The sequence below is a fragment of the Hippopotamus amphibius genome, chromosome 6, assembly GCF_030028045.1.
Source record: "Hippopotamus amphibius kiboko isolate mHipAmp2 chromosome 6, mHipAmp2.hap2, whole genome shotgun sequence".
Classification (NCBI taxonomy): domain Eukaryota; kingdom Metazoa; phylum Chordata; class Mammalia; order Artiodactyla; family Hippopotamidae; genus Hippopotamus; species Hippopotamus amphibius.
The window spans coordinates 137,224,786-137,241,880 of record NC_080191.1 but is presented as its reverse complement, the minus strand read 5'-3'; the positions used below and the strand labels follow the sequence as shown (position 1 = coordinate 137,241,880).

At 44.3% G+C, this 17,095-nt stretch overlaps 1 protein-coding gene across 1 annotated transcript; it reads left to right on the top strand.

Annotated features, from left to right (window-relative positions):
• The first annotated feature begins 13,612 nt into the window (after positions 1 to 13,612).
• Positions 13,613 to 14,632, top strand: LOC130854979 (P2Y purinoceptor 3-like). Its single transcript, XM_057737802.1, is given in 3 exon segments — positions 13,613 to 14,203; positions 14,206 to 14,510; positions 14,512 to 14,632. Coding segments are annotated over 3 exon segments (1,017 nt in total).
• Positions 14,633 to 17,095: the final 2,463 nt, after the last annotated feature.

Below are 17,095 nucleotides of genomic sequence, written 5' to 3'. Positions count from 1 at the left end.
AGAGTTCAGTGGTACTAAACGTCTTGTCCAGGCTCACTCAGTAAACTATTGGTATACAAAGACTCCAAATTCTCCATATCATGCTCTCTGTCCTGCATTATGTGGCTTGTACATACTGCTAATACATCATGACAATTAAAAAATTCATTCTTTATTAAATTTTCATTCATAAGAATTTGCGAAAACTTTTCAGCAGCAGTACTTTTAGATCATTAGAAACTTCCTGTGGAAGATTATTTTGATATTAACATTCTCAATCATTTGTTCTGCCTCCCTATGAGAGAATTAAACTGTCCCATTGGTTTGACTATGTGATTTGCTTTGGCCAATGTCATGCAAACAGAAGTGAAGCATGCCTTTCTAAGCAGCAGCTTTAAAAGGCATTGCATATTTCCCCTCTCTTTTTTCCCCTCTGCTCTCAGACAAACATGTCCCAGACAGGGACCATTCCCTTGGCCTGGATCCCAAGATGGAGAAGAGACATGGAAAAGAGCTGACCCTCACTCACACTGGCACACTGGGAATGAGAAACAAACCTTTGCTGTTTTAAGCCATTAAGAGTTTAGGGTTCTTATAAAAACAGATGATTGACCTTGGTGTACCTCAAAGACAAATAAATAAATAAATAAATAAATAAATGGAAAAAAAAGAGTTTAGGATTCTTTGTTATTGCAGCACAACCTAATAAAAGCTCACTGATACAGCTATCAACAAACAGCAAAAACCATAAAAATGCTTGGTCAGTCAACACAAAACAACTCATAAAATTGTAAGTAGAGAGACCAACCTAACACATTATTTTTGAAGATGAAGACAAATCACAATTCATTCTTTTTTTTTCTTTTATGTATTCACTTTCATATTATACAGAACTTCTTTTCCAAGAGCAGTGTGAAAAGTTGGCTATGGGATCATTAATAGGTGCTTTTCACTTATCTTCCTCAAGAACACACACCTCATATTAAAGGAATCAAGACCTGAGAACATGAAATTGTAATGTTCTATCTCATTACCTATGGCTTCTGGAAAGGAGGGTGAAGAGTAGAAGCCATAGAGAAATTCAATACACCAAAAGTCAACACTTTGGGGACTGAAGGTTCAAGCTACTTTCCTCTGTGTACATCCATGATGGTGGTTACCCAACAACCACTGTCTCAGAGGCTAGCCTGTAATCGTCTGTATGAATCCAGCAATGAATTTCACCCTGCTGGGGTAAGAGAGGCAGCATGACCCTCAATAGAGCAACACACTTGTCTTCCTCTCTTCTGGAACAGTTAACAGGGCACTCCATCATTCAACTAAGATCTGTTGAGCGCCAACTATGTGCAAAGTACTGTTAGGCCCAAGGATATAAAAAAGAACAAGACAGAGGACATGGGATGGGAGGAGAAGGGGAAGCTCGGACGAAGTGAGAGAGTAGCGCTGACGTATATACACTACCAAATGTAAAATAGATAGCTAGTGGGAAGATGCTGTGTAACACAGGGAGATCAACTCGATGATGGGTGATGACTTAGAGGGCTGGGATAGGGATGGTGGGAGGGAGTCACAGGGAGGGAGGGGATATGGGGATATATGTATAAATACAGCTGATTCACTTTGGTGTACAGCAAACACTGGCACAACAGTATAAAGCAATTATATTCCAATAACGAGCTTAAAAAAAAAAAAAAACAAGAGAGACAAGGTCCCTTACCTCAATTATCTTATATTTTAGTGGAATACAGACAAAAACCAAGCAAAATAATAAAGATTTTATGAAAAATATAGAAAGTAAATAAGGTGCCATAGGAAGGAATTATAGCACAAATTGTTCTAGGTAGTAAAAAGCCCTCTCAGAACATATTTTAGCTGAGATCTGAAGGATAAGATGAATAGAGTCATGCAGAGAAAAAGCTAGGGAAAGTGTGCTCCAAGCAGTTGAGGGCAGGAATTGCAAATACTCTGGGGCATGAATGAGCATGACATGTTCAGGGGACAGATAGGCCTTCAGGGAAATGGACTTGTGATTTGGACCCTGGAACCAAATCTGGCATCAGAATAATCCAGACTGAATAAGAGTCAAGGATTGGACCATGGGGAAACAGGCTTTCTAGAATGCTTAAAAGCAAGAGGCAGACATTTTTCAGTCTTAACTGAATATTGACTCCCCTCCAGTGATAATGTGGCTTTGCTGATACTGAATTTGGTTCAAACCTGGAAAATCTAAGGGCAAAGTATACAGAAGGTTAGGCTTAGGTCTTTTTTTCTTTTTTTACATATACTCGTTTGGCTAGATTGTACGCTTTTCATCAATTTCTGTGCTGGTTTGTTCATTCATTCATTCATGTATTCTTTTGACCTAATGCTTTCTTTTTTTTATAAATTTATTTATTGATTGATTTTATTGGCTTTGTTGGGTCTTCTTTGCTGTGTGCGGGCTTTGTTTTTAGTTGCAGCTAGTGGGGGCTACTCTTCGTTGTGGTGCGCGGGCTCCTCATTGCCATGGCTTCTCTTGTTGCGGAGCATGGGCTCTAGGCACGTGGGCTTCAGTAGTTGCAGCACATGGGCTGAATAGTTGTGGCTCACGGGCTCTAAAGTGCAGGCTCAATAGTTGTGGCGCATGGGCTTAGTTTCTCCATGGCTTGTGAGATCTTCCTGGAGCAGGGATTGAACCCGTGTCCCCTGCATTGACAGGCGGATTCTCAACCACTGCGCCACCTAGGAAGCCCTAGGCTTAAGTCTTGATGTGAGCAAAAGAGAGTTGTGGTACAGCAAAAATATGGCTGTTTACTTAGAAATAGCAGGCCCCTATGCTGTTCTGTGTGGACATGCCATGGGGGTACTAGCAAAGAAGGAAAAGCTCTACCAGAATAGACTCATCTGCTCCTGTCCTCTATGGCCACCCTTTTTATGAAAAGTTTCTGGGCCCTGACTCCACCAATCAGGGTGTGTGTGTTTATGTGTGTGTATATGTGTTTATGTGTATGAGAGAGAGAGGGAGAAAGAGAGAGAGAGAGATTTCTCCTCTTGTCAACCCATAACCCAGCTGACACACTGCAGGCAGTTGGTGTGGCTATAACTAGAGAACTATAACATTCTCTCTATCTCCTAGCCCTGCAACTAGAGGATAGAGAGGATGAGACAAGGTTGGAGTGTAGGGCAGGGATAAGACCACACAGGACCTGCCAGTCCAAGGGAAGCAATTTGGGGTTCATCCTGAAGGATAATAGCAAGGCCACAGAATGCCTTTAGAAGGGCACATAGTCTGATTTATGCTTCATACAGATCACCCTGGCTGCTGTGCATGGAGCAGGTATAAGGAGGCATGGAGACCAGTGAGGGGTACAGCTGAAGTGGACAAAAGATTACAGAGCAAACACCAGGGTGGTGGCAGTGAGTAAGCAGTAGCGGATGGTGTGACAGATATTTGCTAAAACTTGGTGATGGACTGATGTGGGAGAAAGGAATAGAGAAGAATGGAGAATGATTTCTGGGATTTTTGCTTGAACAACTGGCTATGTAACATGTCATTTACTGAAATGATAGAGAATGTTGATCAGAGAGACAGATTTGGTTGGAGAAAAATGAGGAAATTAGGAGTCCACTCTGGGCCACATTAGGCGAAATATGTAAAATATCCGGGTAGTTCTAAGTGGGCAATTGGATATACAAGTTTGGAGCTCAGGGCTCAGAACAGAGCTGTAGATATGGATTAGGGAGTTATCAAGACATGGATAGTGTGAAGAAAACAAGCTTCACATACTGTTTAGAAATTATTCTTCTAGAATCACAAAGATATATTCCTCTAATAAACCCTATAACAAGAAAGTCAAGACAGGGACTTCCCTGGTGGTGCAGTGGTTAAGAATCTGCCTGCCAATGCAGGGGACATGGGTTCAATCCCTGGTCCAGGAAGAACCCACATGCTGCAGAACAACTAAGCCCGTGCCCCACAACTACTGAGCCTGCACTCTGGAGCCCGTGAACCACAACTACTGAGCCTGTGTGACACAACTACTGACGCCTGCGAGCCTAAAGGCTGTGCTCCACAACAAGAGAAGCCACCACAATGAGAAGTCCACGCACCACAACGAAGAGTAGCTCCCGCTCACTGCAACTAAAGAAAGCCCATGCACAGCAATGAAGACCCAACACAACCAATAAATAAATAAATAAATAATAAAAGTTAAAAAAAAAAAAAAAAAGTCACGACAAAGGGGATTAATGGTTCCTGACTAGAAACTGGGTTTATGAATTTAAGTAGAAATAGAGTTATGGGACAAAGTTAGTGAAGTCATTAACAGTGCTAGTGGGCACATGACCACTTAGGTATATAAATCCAATCTCCTATCCAGACATACTCTAATATATACAATTTCTTATAACAGACATAGTGAATAAATGCAATTCCCCACGACAAATATGTAAAACAAGCTTTGCAGTTACCACAGACTCGAGGTTAAAGATTGTAGTCCATAGATGATTACAATAAACCTCTATAATAAGGAAGGGAAATATCCCAGGAGAATTCTTTACCTTCTCAGCAAACAAACCAGCTAGAAGTTCAATTTCATCAGGAGAAGAGCAACATGGGGGCCATTGGGAACCTTGACAAATTCAGTCCAGTGCACTGGTATGTCAGAAACCAGATTCAGGTGGTTCCGTGGCATATCCTCCAAGCATTATTAGTCATGGCTCCTAATTGATAAAATGAAGCAGAAAGAGCACTGCACAGAGTACCAGGAGATCTGGACCTCAGATAAAGCGCAGCCACTAACCAGCTGTGTCTTCTTGAGCAAATTGCTCACTTAATCTCTTGGGGTTTAACAGCTGCCTCATCTATCAAGTGAGTACCCCTGCCTTGCACCCCAGGGCCCTCTAGCGCTAAAATTCTCGTTATTTTGTTATTTTCTGTTCTGAAACTTACTGGAAGAAGTCATCCAAATCTGCCCAGGTCCCATTAGCAATTCTCTCTTATATTGCTAAGTTAAATTCTCCTTGGCTTGGTTTTCATTTCATAGAATCATTTCCCTGAAGGCCACATCACTGCTGTGGTTGGCTTGGGCAGAGCCCTGGGGTATGCTCCCTGCCTCTGGCATTCCAGACTAAGTCTCTTCTCTGTGACCATCCACGGCTGACACTATCCCCACATGTCCTGTTTTGGGGTCTCCATGCCGCTTCTGCTCTCATTGCTGCTCTCATACAGAAGACACAAGTTATAGCTCCACAACATTTGTCCAGGAGAGTTTCACAGGCCTTCTGATCCTCTAAAAGGCAAAGATGTTTGCTGATTGGCTTTCGTTCTAGGTAGAGTCTTTTCTGGAATATTGAATATGCACTGCTCTTTATTTCACACCATGGGCCTGTCCCATTGCAAACTGGACATTGGCCAGGAAGCAAAACATGCACCAAAAGTCAGTGGCTATTAAAATGCATCCTTCTTATTGAGCTCAATCAGGAACAGGACAAGAGAGGTTAATTTTTCAACAGAGTAACATACCATATATATCAGCACTAACAATGAGATTTTATTTCCCTGAGTCAGCTTTAAAAATAATGTTGACTTTTATGGTCGATACATTATAGATCACCATATTTATGTCGGAACATATTGGCATGAAAATAAATCAATGAAAATACTAATACATGAGCCTTGTGTTTAAATGAAACCCCTTGCAACTCCACACCTTCCCCTCATATTTCACTGCAGCGCTTTCTGAGACCTCACCTCTGATATGTTTTACTGAACATGACATCAAGGCCTGTTTTCACTCTCTATGACTCCTATTTTTAATATGTGTTGCATATAATGAGATTCCAAAAATATCCAGTTGGTTCTTTTACCATCAACATACATAACTGCATTCCTTCATTAATAGGACTGCCAATTCAAATGTATGGTTTATGCATGAACAAAATATGTCAGAGTCAAAGCTCTGACTGGTATACTATTAATACACGAAACTGTGTTGGAGACCACCTTCAAATACTATGTCTGCTATCTACAATCGCTTTAAGTGTCATGAGAAGTTTCTATTATAAATATGTTTTAGAAAGCAAGTTCATAATTGAGACGTTATTAAAGAAAAATAGGGTTTAGTGAAAAAGAAAATCCCTTCTCTTAGGTGTATCTTCTCTTTCTAATGCTCTTTCTAATGCTTCTCTTCTATACTCACAGAACACGTTACCTGCCAGCTGCTTCCAGCCCTCCTCTGAGGGGAATTGCCTTTCTCCAGGCCTCCACAGAAACAGCAACCGTGTTCATCCGTCAGGTGTGACCCTGCTCCGAACTCCGTGACCCCATCACAGAAGCCCCTGGCCAACGTGAAGGGGCCACCCAGGCAGCCAATGTGTGTGCAGACCCACGGCGTGCCAGGGGCCTGGCTGTGATAGTCCTGTTCACACAGGAATAACAGTGAATACCTGGGTCAATCAGAGCCCCTTGGGAAAATTTCTGTGGCTCCATGGGCAGTTATCAGTCATCTGCAACAGTAGTGGAAGCCAAAGGAAGCCCAGAGGGAAGCAGAGTCCAGAGAAGCAAGGAGGAAGCAGAAACTGAACAGAGAGGCAATGAAATAGGAAAAGAAAAGGGTGAGGGCATCAGTTAAAGCAGCAGAAAAAGGGGTCACCAGGGGGTAGTCCTCAGCCCCTCCCCCATATCTCACTCATCACCAGTTTACATTCATTTCCTTCCTAAATATCCACTGGATACACCCATTTCTCCCTGCTGCCAGGCTTACCACTCAGATCAAAACTACCAGGATGTCCCTCCTAGACTAGAGCAAATGCCCCCTCACCTGTCTCCAATACTCCCTGGTCACCACACAGCATCTAATCTAATCATGTTTCACTGTTTCTTAGACACACACACACACACACACACACACACACACACACACACACACACACACAAACATTAAACACACACAAACATTAAACTCTTTAGTAGAAAAAATCAATTAGATCTAAATGGGAAAGGCTTTCATATGCTAACACAGAAGAATATCTTTATGACCTCAGGGTAGAGAAAGAGTCTTAAACTAGATACAAAAAGCACAAACCATAAAAGGAATATTGGTCATTTCAACTACATTAAAATTAAGAGCTTTGTTCCTTAAAAAAAATTATATATGTCATTAAGTCAGGGAAAGCCAGAGCAGGAAAACAGCTGTAACATGAGTAACAGAAAACATTTTTATCCAAAATATGTAAAGAGCTCCTAAAACTCAATAACAAAAAGACAGACAACTCAGTAGAAAAAATGAGCAAGAAGAAACTAGAAGAATCACTTCATACAAAGGGTACCAGTCCAGATATAGCAGGAGCCCTTCATCTCCCAAGTAGAAGCAGTACAGAAATGTGTGGAGAAGGAGAGGGAACACCCCACAGGGCAAAAAAACTGGGGTTTGGTGAGAAAACCTGATGCCTGAGGGTAAGAGTGGATAAAGGCAGGGTCCCTCCTTCGCAGGTCACTCCCCTTGTCCCTTACCCCGCTCCCTGGGATTTCACTACCAAACACAATGGTAGCACATCAGCCTCCCTCTCACCTCCTGTGCTGAGTGTCCAGAGCCATAGGGTGAATTTCTCCCTCCACCCTAGCAACACCCTAGCAACAGGAAAGTCTCTGACAATGGACCGCACATCCATCAGCATGTTACTGTTGTAAATGGTATTTTAGGGAAGCTGTGAGGGGAACCTGATGCCTGAGGGTAAGAGTGGATGAAGGCAAGGTCCCAAGATACAAGCCTTCTACTCTGCAGATGCCTTGGGCAACTTTACCACTAGTCCTCGAGCCCCAGGCTCTGACACTGATCTCTCTTGCCCCAAACCAAACCAGCTTTCTACATTTCTGCACAGAGAACACAGGCAAAGACTCAATCGTGATGTGTTTAAAGATCTTTGATGCCAAATGAAAGGAAAAGGAAAAAGTTTCATAAAGATCCCCTTTCAGGGTCATGAGCCCAGAGGCAATGATGGACTTCCAGAGCCCCAGGGCGTTAAAGCTATGGTTATTTTAACTGCACCATTAATGATAAAAATTCTGATTTCAAAGTCATTGGGGGCGGAGGTGGGGGGTGGTATTATTGCACATTTGTGCAGATGAAGTAAAGAGATTATTTTTTCAGTAGTGATTATTTTTCCAGACAGGGTAACATCAGTTTCAGAGCAGCCACCTTCTCTGTTGTGACAATACAATGTCAGAGCAATGTCTCCCAATCACTCCCTGTGTTTACACTAATTTGAAGCTGCCAATTATGTCAGATCCTTGTCAACGGAAAACAAAAATGTGCAAGCTGCTAAATAAATTAATTATTGAAATTAAGTACTCACTGTCTCTCGATAGTCTTCTAAATTATTTAAAGGATCCAATTTGCTTTTCCTTGTGAAAAAAATAAAAGCCCTTGGACTCTTATGTTTGGGGACAATTCACACATGGAAGAGAAATCTAGGTACACAGCAGACGTAAGCGCACACTGTTAAAATATAATACAAAATCATTAAAAGGCTAATCAGTGCCTTTTATGTTAAGACTCAAGGTATAGTTTAAAACTGGGTTACTATGAAAGTCTCATTCTTGACATTTTTTAAAACTCTGTTCTATCTTCTCTCTCTTTACCATTATCTCCAGACCATGCTTTTTGAGCTAGGGTTCTGTTATCTATAACAAAGGCACTACATCTAGAGACTTCAGGGATGACCTGCTTTTTTATTTCCCTGTCTTCTTTCTTTGTTATGTGATTAGGGGTGTGAGAAGGGGGAAGGTAGCTAAAAAAAAAAAAAAAATTCCCTGGAAATCTGGGAGTTTGCTGAGAAACTCAGGTTTTTCCCAAATCATTGAAGATAGGACTTCCACTGAACCTTAGTTTGCTCAGCTGTAAAATGGGGGAAATAATGCCCGCCATGCCTATCTCACAAGATCTTTTAAAAAATCAATCCCAGAAGGCTGCTTTCAGCTGACTGCAACAACATTTCATTGTGTGAACCTAACATAGTAACTTTAGACAAAAGACCAATAGGAGGTGGTTTGGTAGGTGGAATTTTCTGTATGTCCTCAGTGAATTATATTTCATCCACAGCTGCTATGCCTGGACCTGAGCCCAACCCCAATTGCTGCTTCTATTTGGGGGAAAAAAATGTCTGTCAGTCTTCATCGCCACCCAGTGGTCTATTGGCCAAATAACACCAAACTATCTAGTGGATTTGAAACAACTTAGGAAAAGTAATTCAAAGTAAACCACTGACTACTGTAATCCACCAACCTAATTAAATGTACCTTGGGGCCCCATTTTTAAAAACTCATTGAAAAGTAAAATAATTATGTTGTGAATATGAGTATGAATAATAAATTTCTAATTCATCTTTGTAAATTAAGAAATGCACATATTAAGTGGCTTTTGGGGAAACCTCCATACTGTTTTGCACACCATTGTGGGAGGGCATATGGGGTGGGGAAGTGGGAAGTACAAGCTATCGGGTGTAAGACAGGCTCAGGGACGTATTATACAACACAGGGAATACAGACAATATTTTGTAATAACTGTTAATGGAGTATAACCTTTAAAAATTGTATTAAAAATAAAATAAAAATAAAAATTTTAAAGAAATGCATATATTTATCCATGGTTTTACAGAATAACTTGTAAAAACAAATTTACTGACTGAAGGCATTTATGAGACTCCATTACATAGCTCCATTTCTATAAGAAAGATCTCCAGATACAGGTAAAATATTAAATATTAAAATCAATTAATAGATTTAAACACATTTATAATACAATAGTGGCATTTTAAAAATGAAAATAAGCAATGCCCACTCCTGTGACCCAAAATCTTTTTGAAGGGGGATTCTATTTTCTCAATTCAATAACCACTCCTCCACAATTGAAAGGCAGTAATATTTTGTTGTTACTCAAATTTATTCATAACTTTTTCCCTTTACTGAACTCTTGAAATATGTATCTTATAAATACTTGTTAAAAGAGAGAGAACAGCCCTTTCTCCATCTTGGCTGAATCATTTGTCTGGGTAGTGATAACTATTTCAAACCATGAAAATGATAGACTTCCTTAACCCCTTGGGAAGATGTCCACCATGGTACTCAGAGGTCACTGCTGCTTGTGGGATGACTTGCTGGGGCCCCTACTCAGCAGGGAGCCAGAAACAGGCCCAGGCTCTTGGAGACTCACAGTGGGAAGAACTCTAGGCTGAAGTTCAGAAGCCATGGCGCCCATTTAACCCACCTTCAGGATTCTCACGTCATTATTTCCTCAAGGCTCATATCCCCACTGAGTTCAACAGTGAATACAAATTCCAACTCTAAACCATGTCAGTCTTTTTGAAAGCTCTTGAGAAATGGTGACAAAGAGGGGAAATCACATCATACAACATACACTCACTTTCTAGAAGTGAGGACATCTCTCTCCTGAGCATTCCATTCATCATAGCAACTGTGCCCCAAATTCTCTTCTCTCTATTGTAAAACCCCAGCCTGCTTCTCTTCCACTCTGAGTCTTTTCCTTTGTTCTGTGAACAGCTACATAGCCCTGTATCCCAGTGAATGGAGGAAGCTAGGGGTTCTAGGAAGACAGGAGAAAAGTCAGGGGATTGCAGAGGCCAGAAGAGAGAGGCTTCAAGGAGGAGGTGGTCAACATCCTCACAGCTTTTGGCAAGTGAACTAACCCTTTATGACCTGAGTTTTTCTCCCTTTTCCTTTCTCTATAACAGCAGCCTCGATAATGCACCAAACATTGTGTAGTTCTCTTACACGATGCCTCGACTAAGGATGGTCAGTCTCTCCCCAAAAGCTGTCCCTCCTGACTGGGTAGGTCTGGAAGTACATGGAAGATGGCTTAGTCTTCTCAAGCTGCTGTAAAAAAATACCACCGACTGGGTGGTGTAAAACAACAGAAATGTATTTCTCACAGTTATGGAAACTGGGAAGTCCAAGATCAAGAACTGCAGGGTTTGGTTCCTGGTGAGAGCTCTCGTTCTGCCTTACAGTCCACCTTCTTGCTGTGTCCTCACAGGAGAGAGATAACAAGCTCTCTGCTGCCCTTTATTGTAAAGATACTAATCCTACTGGATTAGGGCCCCACTCTTGGGACCTCATTTAGCTTTATTTCCTTACTCCAAATGTAGTCACACTACAGGTTAGGGGTTCAATATATGAATTCGTAGGTGATACAGTTCAGACCACAACAGAAGGTCATACCCAGGAAGAAAAGTGACCTCGCCAGGTATAAGGCAGTAAAGCCACACTCGTCCTCCCATCCTCCCACATAAACCAAAGAGCTCAGGCTTCCGGGGCACCATGGTCTCTAGAAGAGGGAGAAGGAGGGGTGGGAAGAGAACCAAAACGTGTTGGGTCACTCCCTTGTAACAGGCCTGCGTGCCTCTCTTTCAGCTAATTCTCACAGCAACCTCACCATACACGGTGTCCCATGTTACAGCTGGGGAGACAGTCGCTCAGAGAGGTAAGGTGACTTGCTTCTTCAGACTGTGCTCACGGTCCCTGGCAGAGTTGGGATCTGAGTGCTCTTCACCACAGCCGTGAGGGGGAGAAGCCCCCAGCCCACATCTGGACCAAGCCCACCAGACTGGAGGGCCTAGCGAGCCCCGCAGGCGGGTCTCCTTTGACTCACGATTTCCTCACAGTAATGGAGCTGATGCTTCATCCACGAGGTTGTTCTGAGGACTAAACAAGATCACGGTGTGAACTGGCGGGCGCAAGCCAGCCCTGGACCAGGCCGGTCCCCTCCTCAGACTCCCTCTGAGAGCCTACACCGAGCTGGGAAGGCAGCTTCGCTGGAAGTAACCAAGCATTTGCCAGCCCTCCACGTGGAAGATGACAGGGGACAAAATGAATGAAAACGACATTCCTTTCACTCACCCAGACCAAAAGCTCTGCTTTCCCAGTCAGGTAGTTCTAAAAGTCAGTCGACAAGCCCCTTGGCAGGCTGCGGCACAGACAGCCACCGTCCCCGCCACTTCGGAACGTCAGTCCCAGCCTTCAGGCTTCAAGCTTCAGCTCAGGGACTGGCCTCACCACCTGCCTGGTCTCCTCACGTCCAGTCAGTCCCGTCGCTCCTGCCTCAGCAGTGCCTCTGGGGTCAGGTCCTCTTTCCTCGTCAACCCTGCATGGCTTCGCTTGGGGTCCCGTGCATCTCTCACCTGCCTGCACTGCTCCAGCCCCCTTACAGTCTGTTTCAACCTGGGTTCCGTCCTGCTGCCGGGTGTCTTCCTCCCACACAGCCTTGTCCCGTCACTGTCCCGCTTAAGCACCTCCATCCTCTTTATGTGGCATCCTTGGTCTTCACCCCCCACACTGCTAATCCCGCCATCCCAGGACCCTTCAGCTCTGTCTCCTTGCATGTGCTGTGCCCTCAACCACCCCCCACCAACAGCCCCCCACTCTTCTTTCCCAGCACGCTCCTCTTTGTCCTCCCAAGCAGCTCCCACAGCACCTAGCCTAACAAGCTTTCACGCAACTCCCTCAGTAGGCTGCTGGTTTCCACAGCATTTGGTTGACCATTTCCCACATTGCAATGCCATCAGCTGTATCTGCTTGTCTTCTCCACCGGACTGTGAGAGCCTGGAGAGTGAGGGCTGTGTTTTATTTAGCTTTTATCCCTAGGGCCTGACCAAGAGATGCTCCATGAATGTTTGCTGACTGATAGAATGCATGAGGTCTCTGTTCCTTCTGTTGAGAGTAAAGATCTATATGCAGTCAATACTCAACTTACCCCAAAATCACCCAACTTAAACTTTTCTCTCTTGCGTTGTATTAACTCATCTTTCTGAAGGTTAACCCCTGGAAATCAACTTCTTCCCACCCCTGGAGGCTCCACGCTGACTGACCCACTGGTTTCCCAGTGCACCAGAAATGCAGGCTCCACACACAGCTGCCTCAGCTCTGTGCGTCGGCCTATCGGATCTGCTTTGTCAGCGGGAACAAGGGTAAGAAAGAAGCTGCACCTGGCTTCCTGGCTCAGATTTGTTTTCCTGGATGTCCGGGATGCTGAGATGGTTAATAAGCAAAGCAGCCTCAGGATTCAAATACTCAGTTAATAAATCCTGAAAGAGATACAAATCAAAATCCTCCCACAGAGCCTGTAGGCAAAACCTGTTCTTTCCCTAATCCTCCCTAACCCCCAAGGATCACTTTCTACTCCACCATTGGTATGTGGGTTAGGGCCAGATTGTGGGCAATACTGCCCCCCAGGAATGCACCAGCGTCTCTGGCTGGAGAAGGTCCTCTTGGAGGTTTCCTAACTCTACGCAAAGTAGTCTAGCCAGAGAACAAGTCACAACACTGGAGGTGGTGTGTCCTGTTTAAATGACAGCAGCACCTTCCTGCCACCAAGTGTATCTGAGCTTCCTATCAACCCAGCCTGGAGCCAAGAGCATACATGTCAGGGTAAGGGCAGCCCTATAGACCTGGTAAGTCTAGAAGCCCTGCTTTTGATGACTGCTTTGCCCTTGGGGTTAACTTTTTTTTTTTTTCTCCCCCTGGAGCTGGTCTCTCTCAAAGACTCTGGCCAGACTTTGGGAGTCGGATGCCAAACCAAGGCAGACTAACACCCAGCTGAGGTCGTGATGCTCTGCTATTCACTTTGTTTCCTCCCAGGAGATGGAGAAGCTGGAGACCAACATCTCAAAGGAGGAAACATTCTGCCACTTCTCGGAGGACTACAAGCAAATCTACCTCTCCCTGACCTATAGTATCATCTTCGTGCTAGGGATGCCCCTGAATGGCACTGTCCTGTGGCTCTCCTGGCGCCAAACCAAGCCCTGGAGCTGTGCCACCATCTACCTGGTGAACCTGATGGTGGCCGACCTGCTCTATGTGCTGACACTGCCCTTCCTCATCATCACCCACTCCCTGGGTGACAGATGGCTCTTCGGGGAGCTGCTCTGCAGGCTGGTGCGCTTCCTGTTCTACACCAACCTCTACAGCAGCATCCTGCTGCTGACCTGCATCTCCGTGCACCGCTTCCTGGGCGTGTGCCATCCGCTGCGTTCACTGCCCTACCGGACACGCCGGCACGCCCTGCTGGGCACTGCCGCCACGTGGGCCCTGGTGGTCCTCCAACTGCTGCCCACGCTGGTCTTCTCCCACACGGACTACGTCAATGGGCACACAATCTGCTATGACACGACCAGCCCAGAGCACTTTGATCAGTTTTTTGCCTACAGCATGGTCCTGATGCTGTCCGGCTTTGTCTTTCCCTCCTTGGTCATCTTGGTGTGCTACTCGCTGATGGTCAGGAGCCTGACCAAGCCAGAGGAGACCCTCATGAGGCTGGGCAGCGCGTCCCGGGCCAAGTCCATCCGGACCATCCTGCTGGTGTGCGGCCTCTTCACCCTCTGTTTTGTGCCCTTCCACATCATGCGCTCCCTCTACTTCATTCTCTGCTTCCTGCCTTCACAGAACTGCCAGCTCCTGATGGTGAGCAGCCTGGCCTACAAGATATGGAGGCCTCTGGTGAGCCTGAGCAGCTGCCTCAACCCAGTCCTGTACTTTCTGTTAGGTGGGAACAACAGAGTCAGGCTCTTCCAGGAACTGAGGCGAAACAAGGTGGGCGAGCCCCCAGCTGGAGCCAAGGGAGAGAGACGCAGGGGTGGACACATCTGGGTACTGTCAAGATGAAGTTCACGGGAAAAGCTCCAAGCTGTTGGCAATGACTTGTTTGAACACACTCATGTGTTAGTGGGGGAGTGACTCAGGATCTCCTAGTGGTGTCCTGCTAGAAAGGATTTTATACTGATGCTAAGGGATTTTTAAATAAGAATATGGTAAAAGCCACCAACACAAAGGAAAACATTAATTTAACGAGAGCTGACATTCATCTTGTCATTCAAATCTCAGCTCAAACATCACCTCCTTCAAAGCCACTTCTGCCTCCCTAGCCAATGTGGGCCTCTCTCCTCCTAACCCAGTCACGCTCTATTATATTTCCCTACTTACTCTGTAACACTTATTAGTACCTGGGCTTGTTCATTTGTTTCCTTATTTATGGTCTCCTCCCCCTAGAATGTAGGCTCCAATAGTACAGGGACCTCATCTGTCTGCTGTACCCCTAGCACCAGCCTCCACAGCAGGGCCCAGCACATAGTGAGTGCACAATAGATATGGGCTGAATGAATAAGTAGGTGGATGGATAGATGGAGCCCTTGATATGTAAGAGCACTTTATGAGGAGTAACTCATTTAGTCTTCACAACAGCCCTTGGAGGCAGAAGCTAATGTTAGCCCCATTTACACACCAGGAAAATGAAGCACAGAGCTTTAAGTAGCTTGTCCAAGGTTATCCAGCTGGCGAATGCGGAGATCATAGTGTTGGATGGAAGCTTTGAACCCAGGCACTGGCTCTGAAGCACACACCCCTCAGATTGAAGCAGATGGCCCAATCCAAACACTAGTCAAGAGCTGGCTGAGTTTTCCTTGACAGCATCAGCTCACCTGTTTACCCAACTGCTGTTACCAGCAGACCACTGGGTAGGTGTTCTTTTATTACACTTGTTAACCAGTGTTCTGGGTAAGGTCAGATAAAGCTCTGCAGGGTAAATGGCTGTGTGAATGATGATCCACCTTATTCTTATTTGAACATAACGTTTCAGTGTATGAGAGAAAAGTTTTACCACTATCTTAAATCATAATATAATGTTCATCCTCTTAAAAAAAAAAAAGATTCAAGGTAACCCCCCAAAAAAAAAACCTTAAAAAAACACCTCATATTTAAACAGTAATGATCTCAAGGAGTTCTCAGATCTAAACATACATTATTTAATAATTCACTATAAGCTCCCTATGAAGAGGTGGATAAGCCTTTTTCATAAAAACCAAAGTGTTACCCCTCATTACTACCCCACTCTATTTCTAGGAAATGTCTGCGTAAACCATGTTCACATCTAAATTATAAAACTTTATTCTAAAAGTGCAGTTTATTGCTTTCAAGGGCACACAATAATTAGAACTAGACTGTGTTGCCTAGCAGAATTCCTTAGGATAATTAGTTTAATGAAGAGGCAAGGATGTTTTCTAATTAGCAGGTCAGCTGTTTATACATAAATGCTTCTACAGCAGCTGAGAGAGCTTAAAACTGTTTGGTCTTCTGAATATTCTCTCAGTTGTCTTGCTTATCTTACTAATTTTTGAAGATTCAGCTTATCTACAGGTCTATCACCCCTTACAAATTAGCAAGGTTTAACATTCCTGGAAGAACTGGTACATAGGCTCCCCTGTAAAAGCTTGAAGCCATTCCACGTCCCACTTAGCTATTACCTCTAATGCCCACCAGCCTGCCAACCCTGGAAATAGAAAGACAATTAACCTAGAATCTTCAGGATGCATCGCCTTTATCTAAAAAGCAAGCCCTTTATACCCCTTTTCCAGCCTTTAGTCCTTGTTAACGTAAGTGTTTGCAATTATTTTCCTGATCCACGTTAATTTTGCTTCTGCAGAATCTTTTGACCTAATTAACAGCAATGTATAAGCATCCACCTTTAACTTGGTTATCTTTTTTTAATTAATTTATTTATTTATGGCTTCATTGGGTCTTCGTTGCTGCATGGGCTTGCTCTAGCTGCTGCGAGTGGGGGCTACTCTTCGTTGTGGTGGACGGGCTTATTGCGATGGCTTCTCTTGTTGTGGAGCACAGGCTATAGGTGCGCAGGCTTCAATAGTTGTGGCTCGTGGGCTCTAGACTCAGTAGTTGTGGTGCAAGGGCTTACTCGCTCCACAGCATGTGGGATCTTCCCGGCCCAGAGCTCGAACCCGTGTCCCCTGCATTGGCAGGCGGATTCTTAACCACTGCGCCACTAGGAAAGCCCTAACATTTCTTGATAGTTGCGATCAGAAAGGTTTAACTTAGTTGTCATCGTATCCTGGTTTTCAAGGATAGTTATCTCAAGACACAAGAATCAAAGCAGACTATTCCCTTTGGAGAAAGGGTCCCATTGAAAGGGGAGCTGGGAACCCACTGCCCAACAAAAGGGGATATTCCTGACTCGCCTGTGGTTATCAAAAGCCCATCTACACAAGGGGACGAGGAGATTAGAAGAAACAAAAGCTCTTCCTGAAACTCCCCATTCAATGCCCACCACCCCTGGTG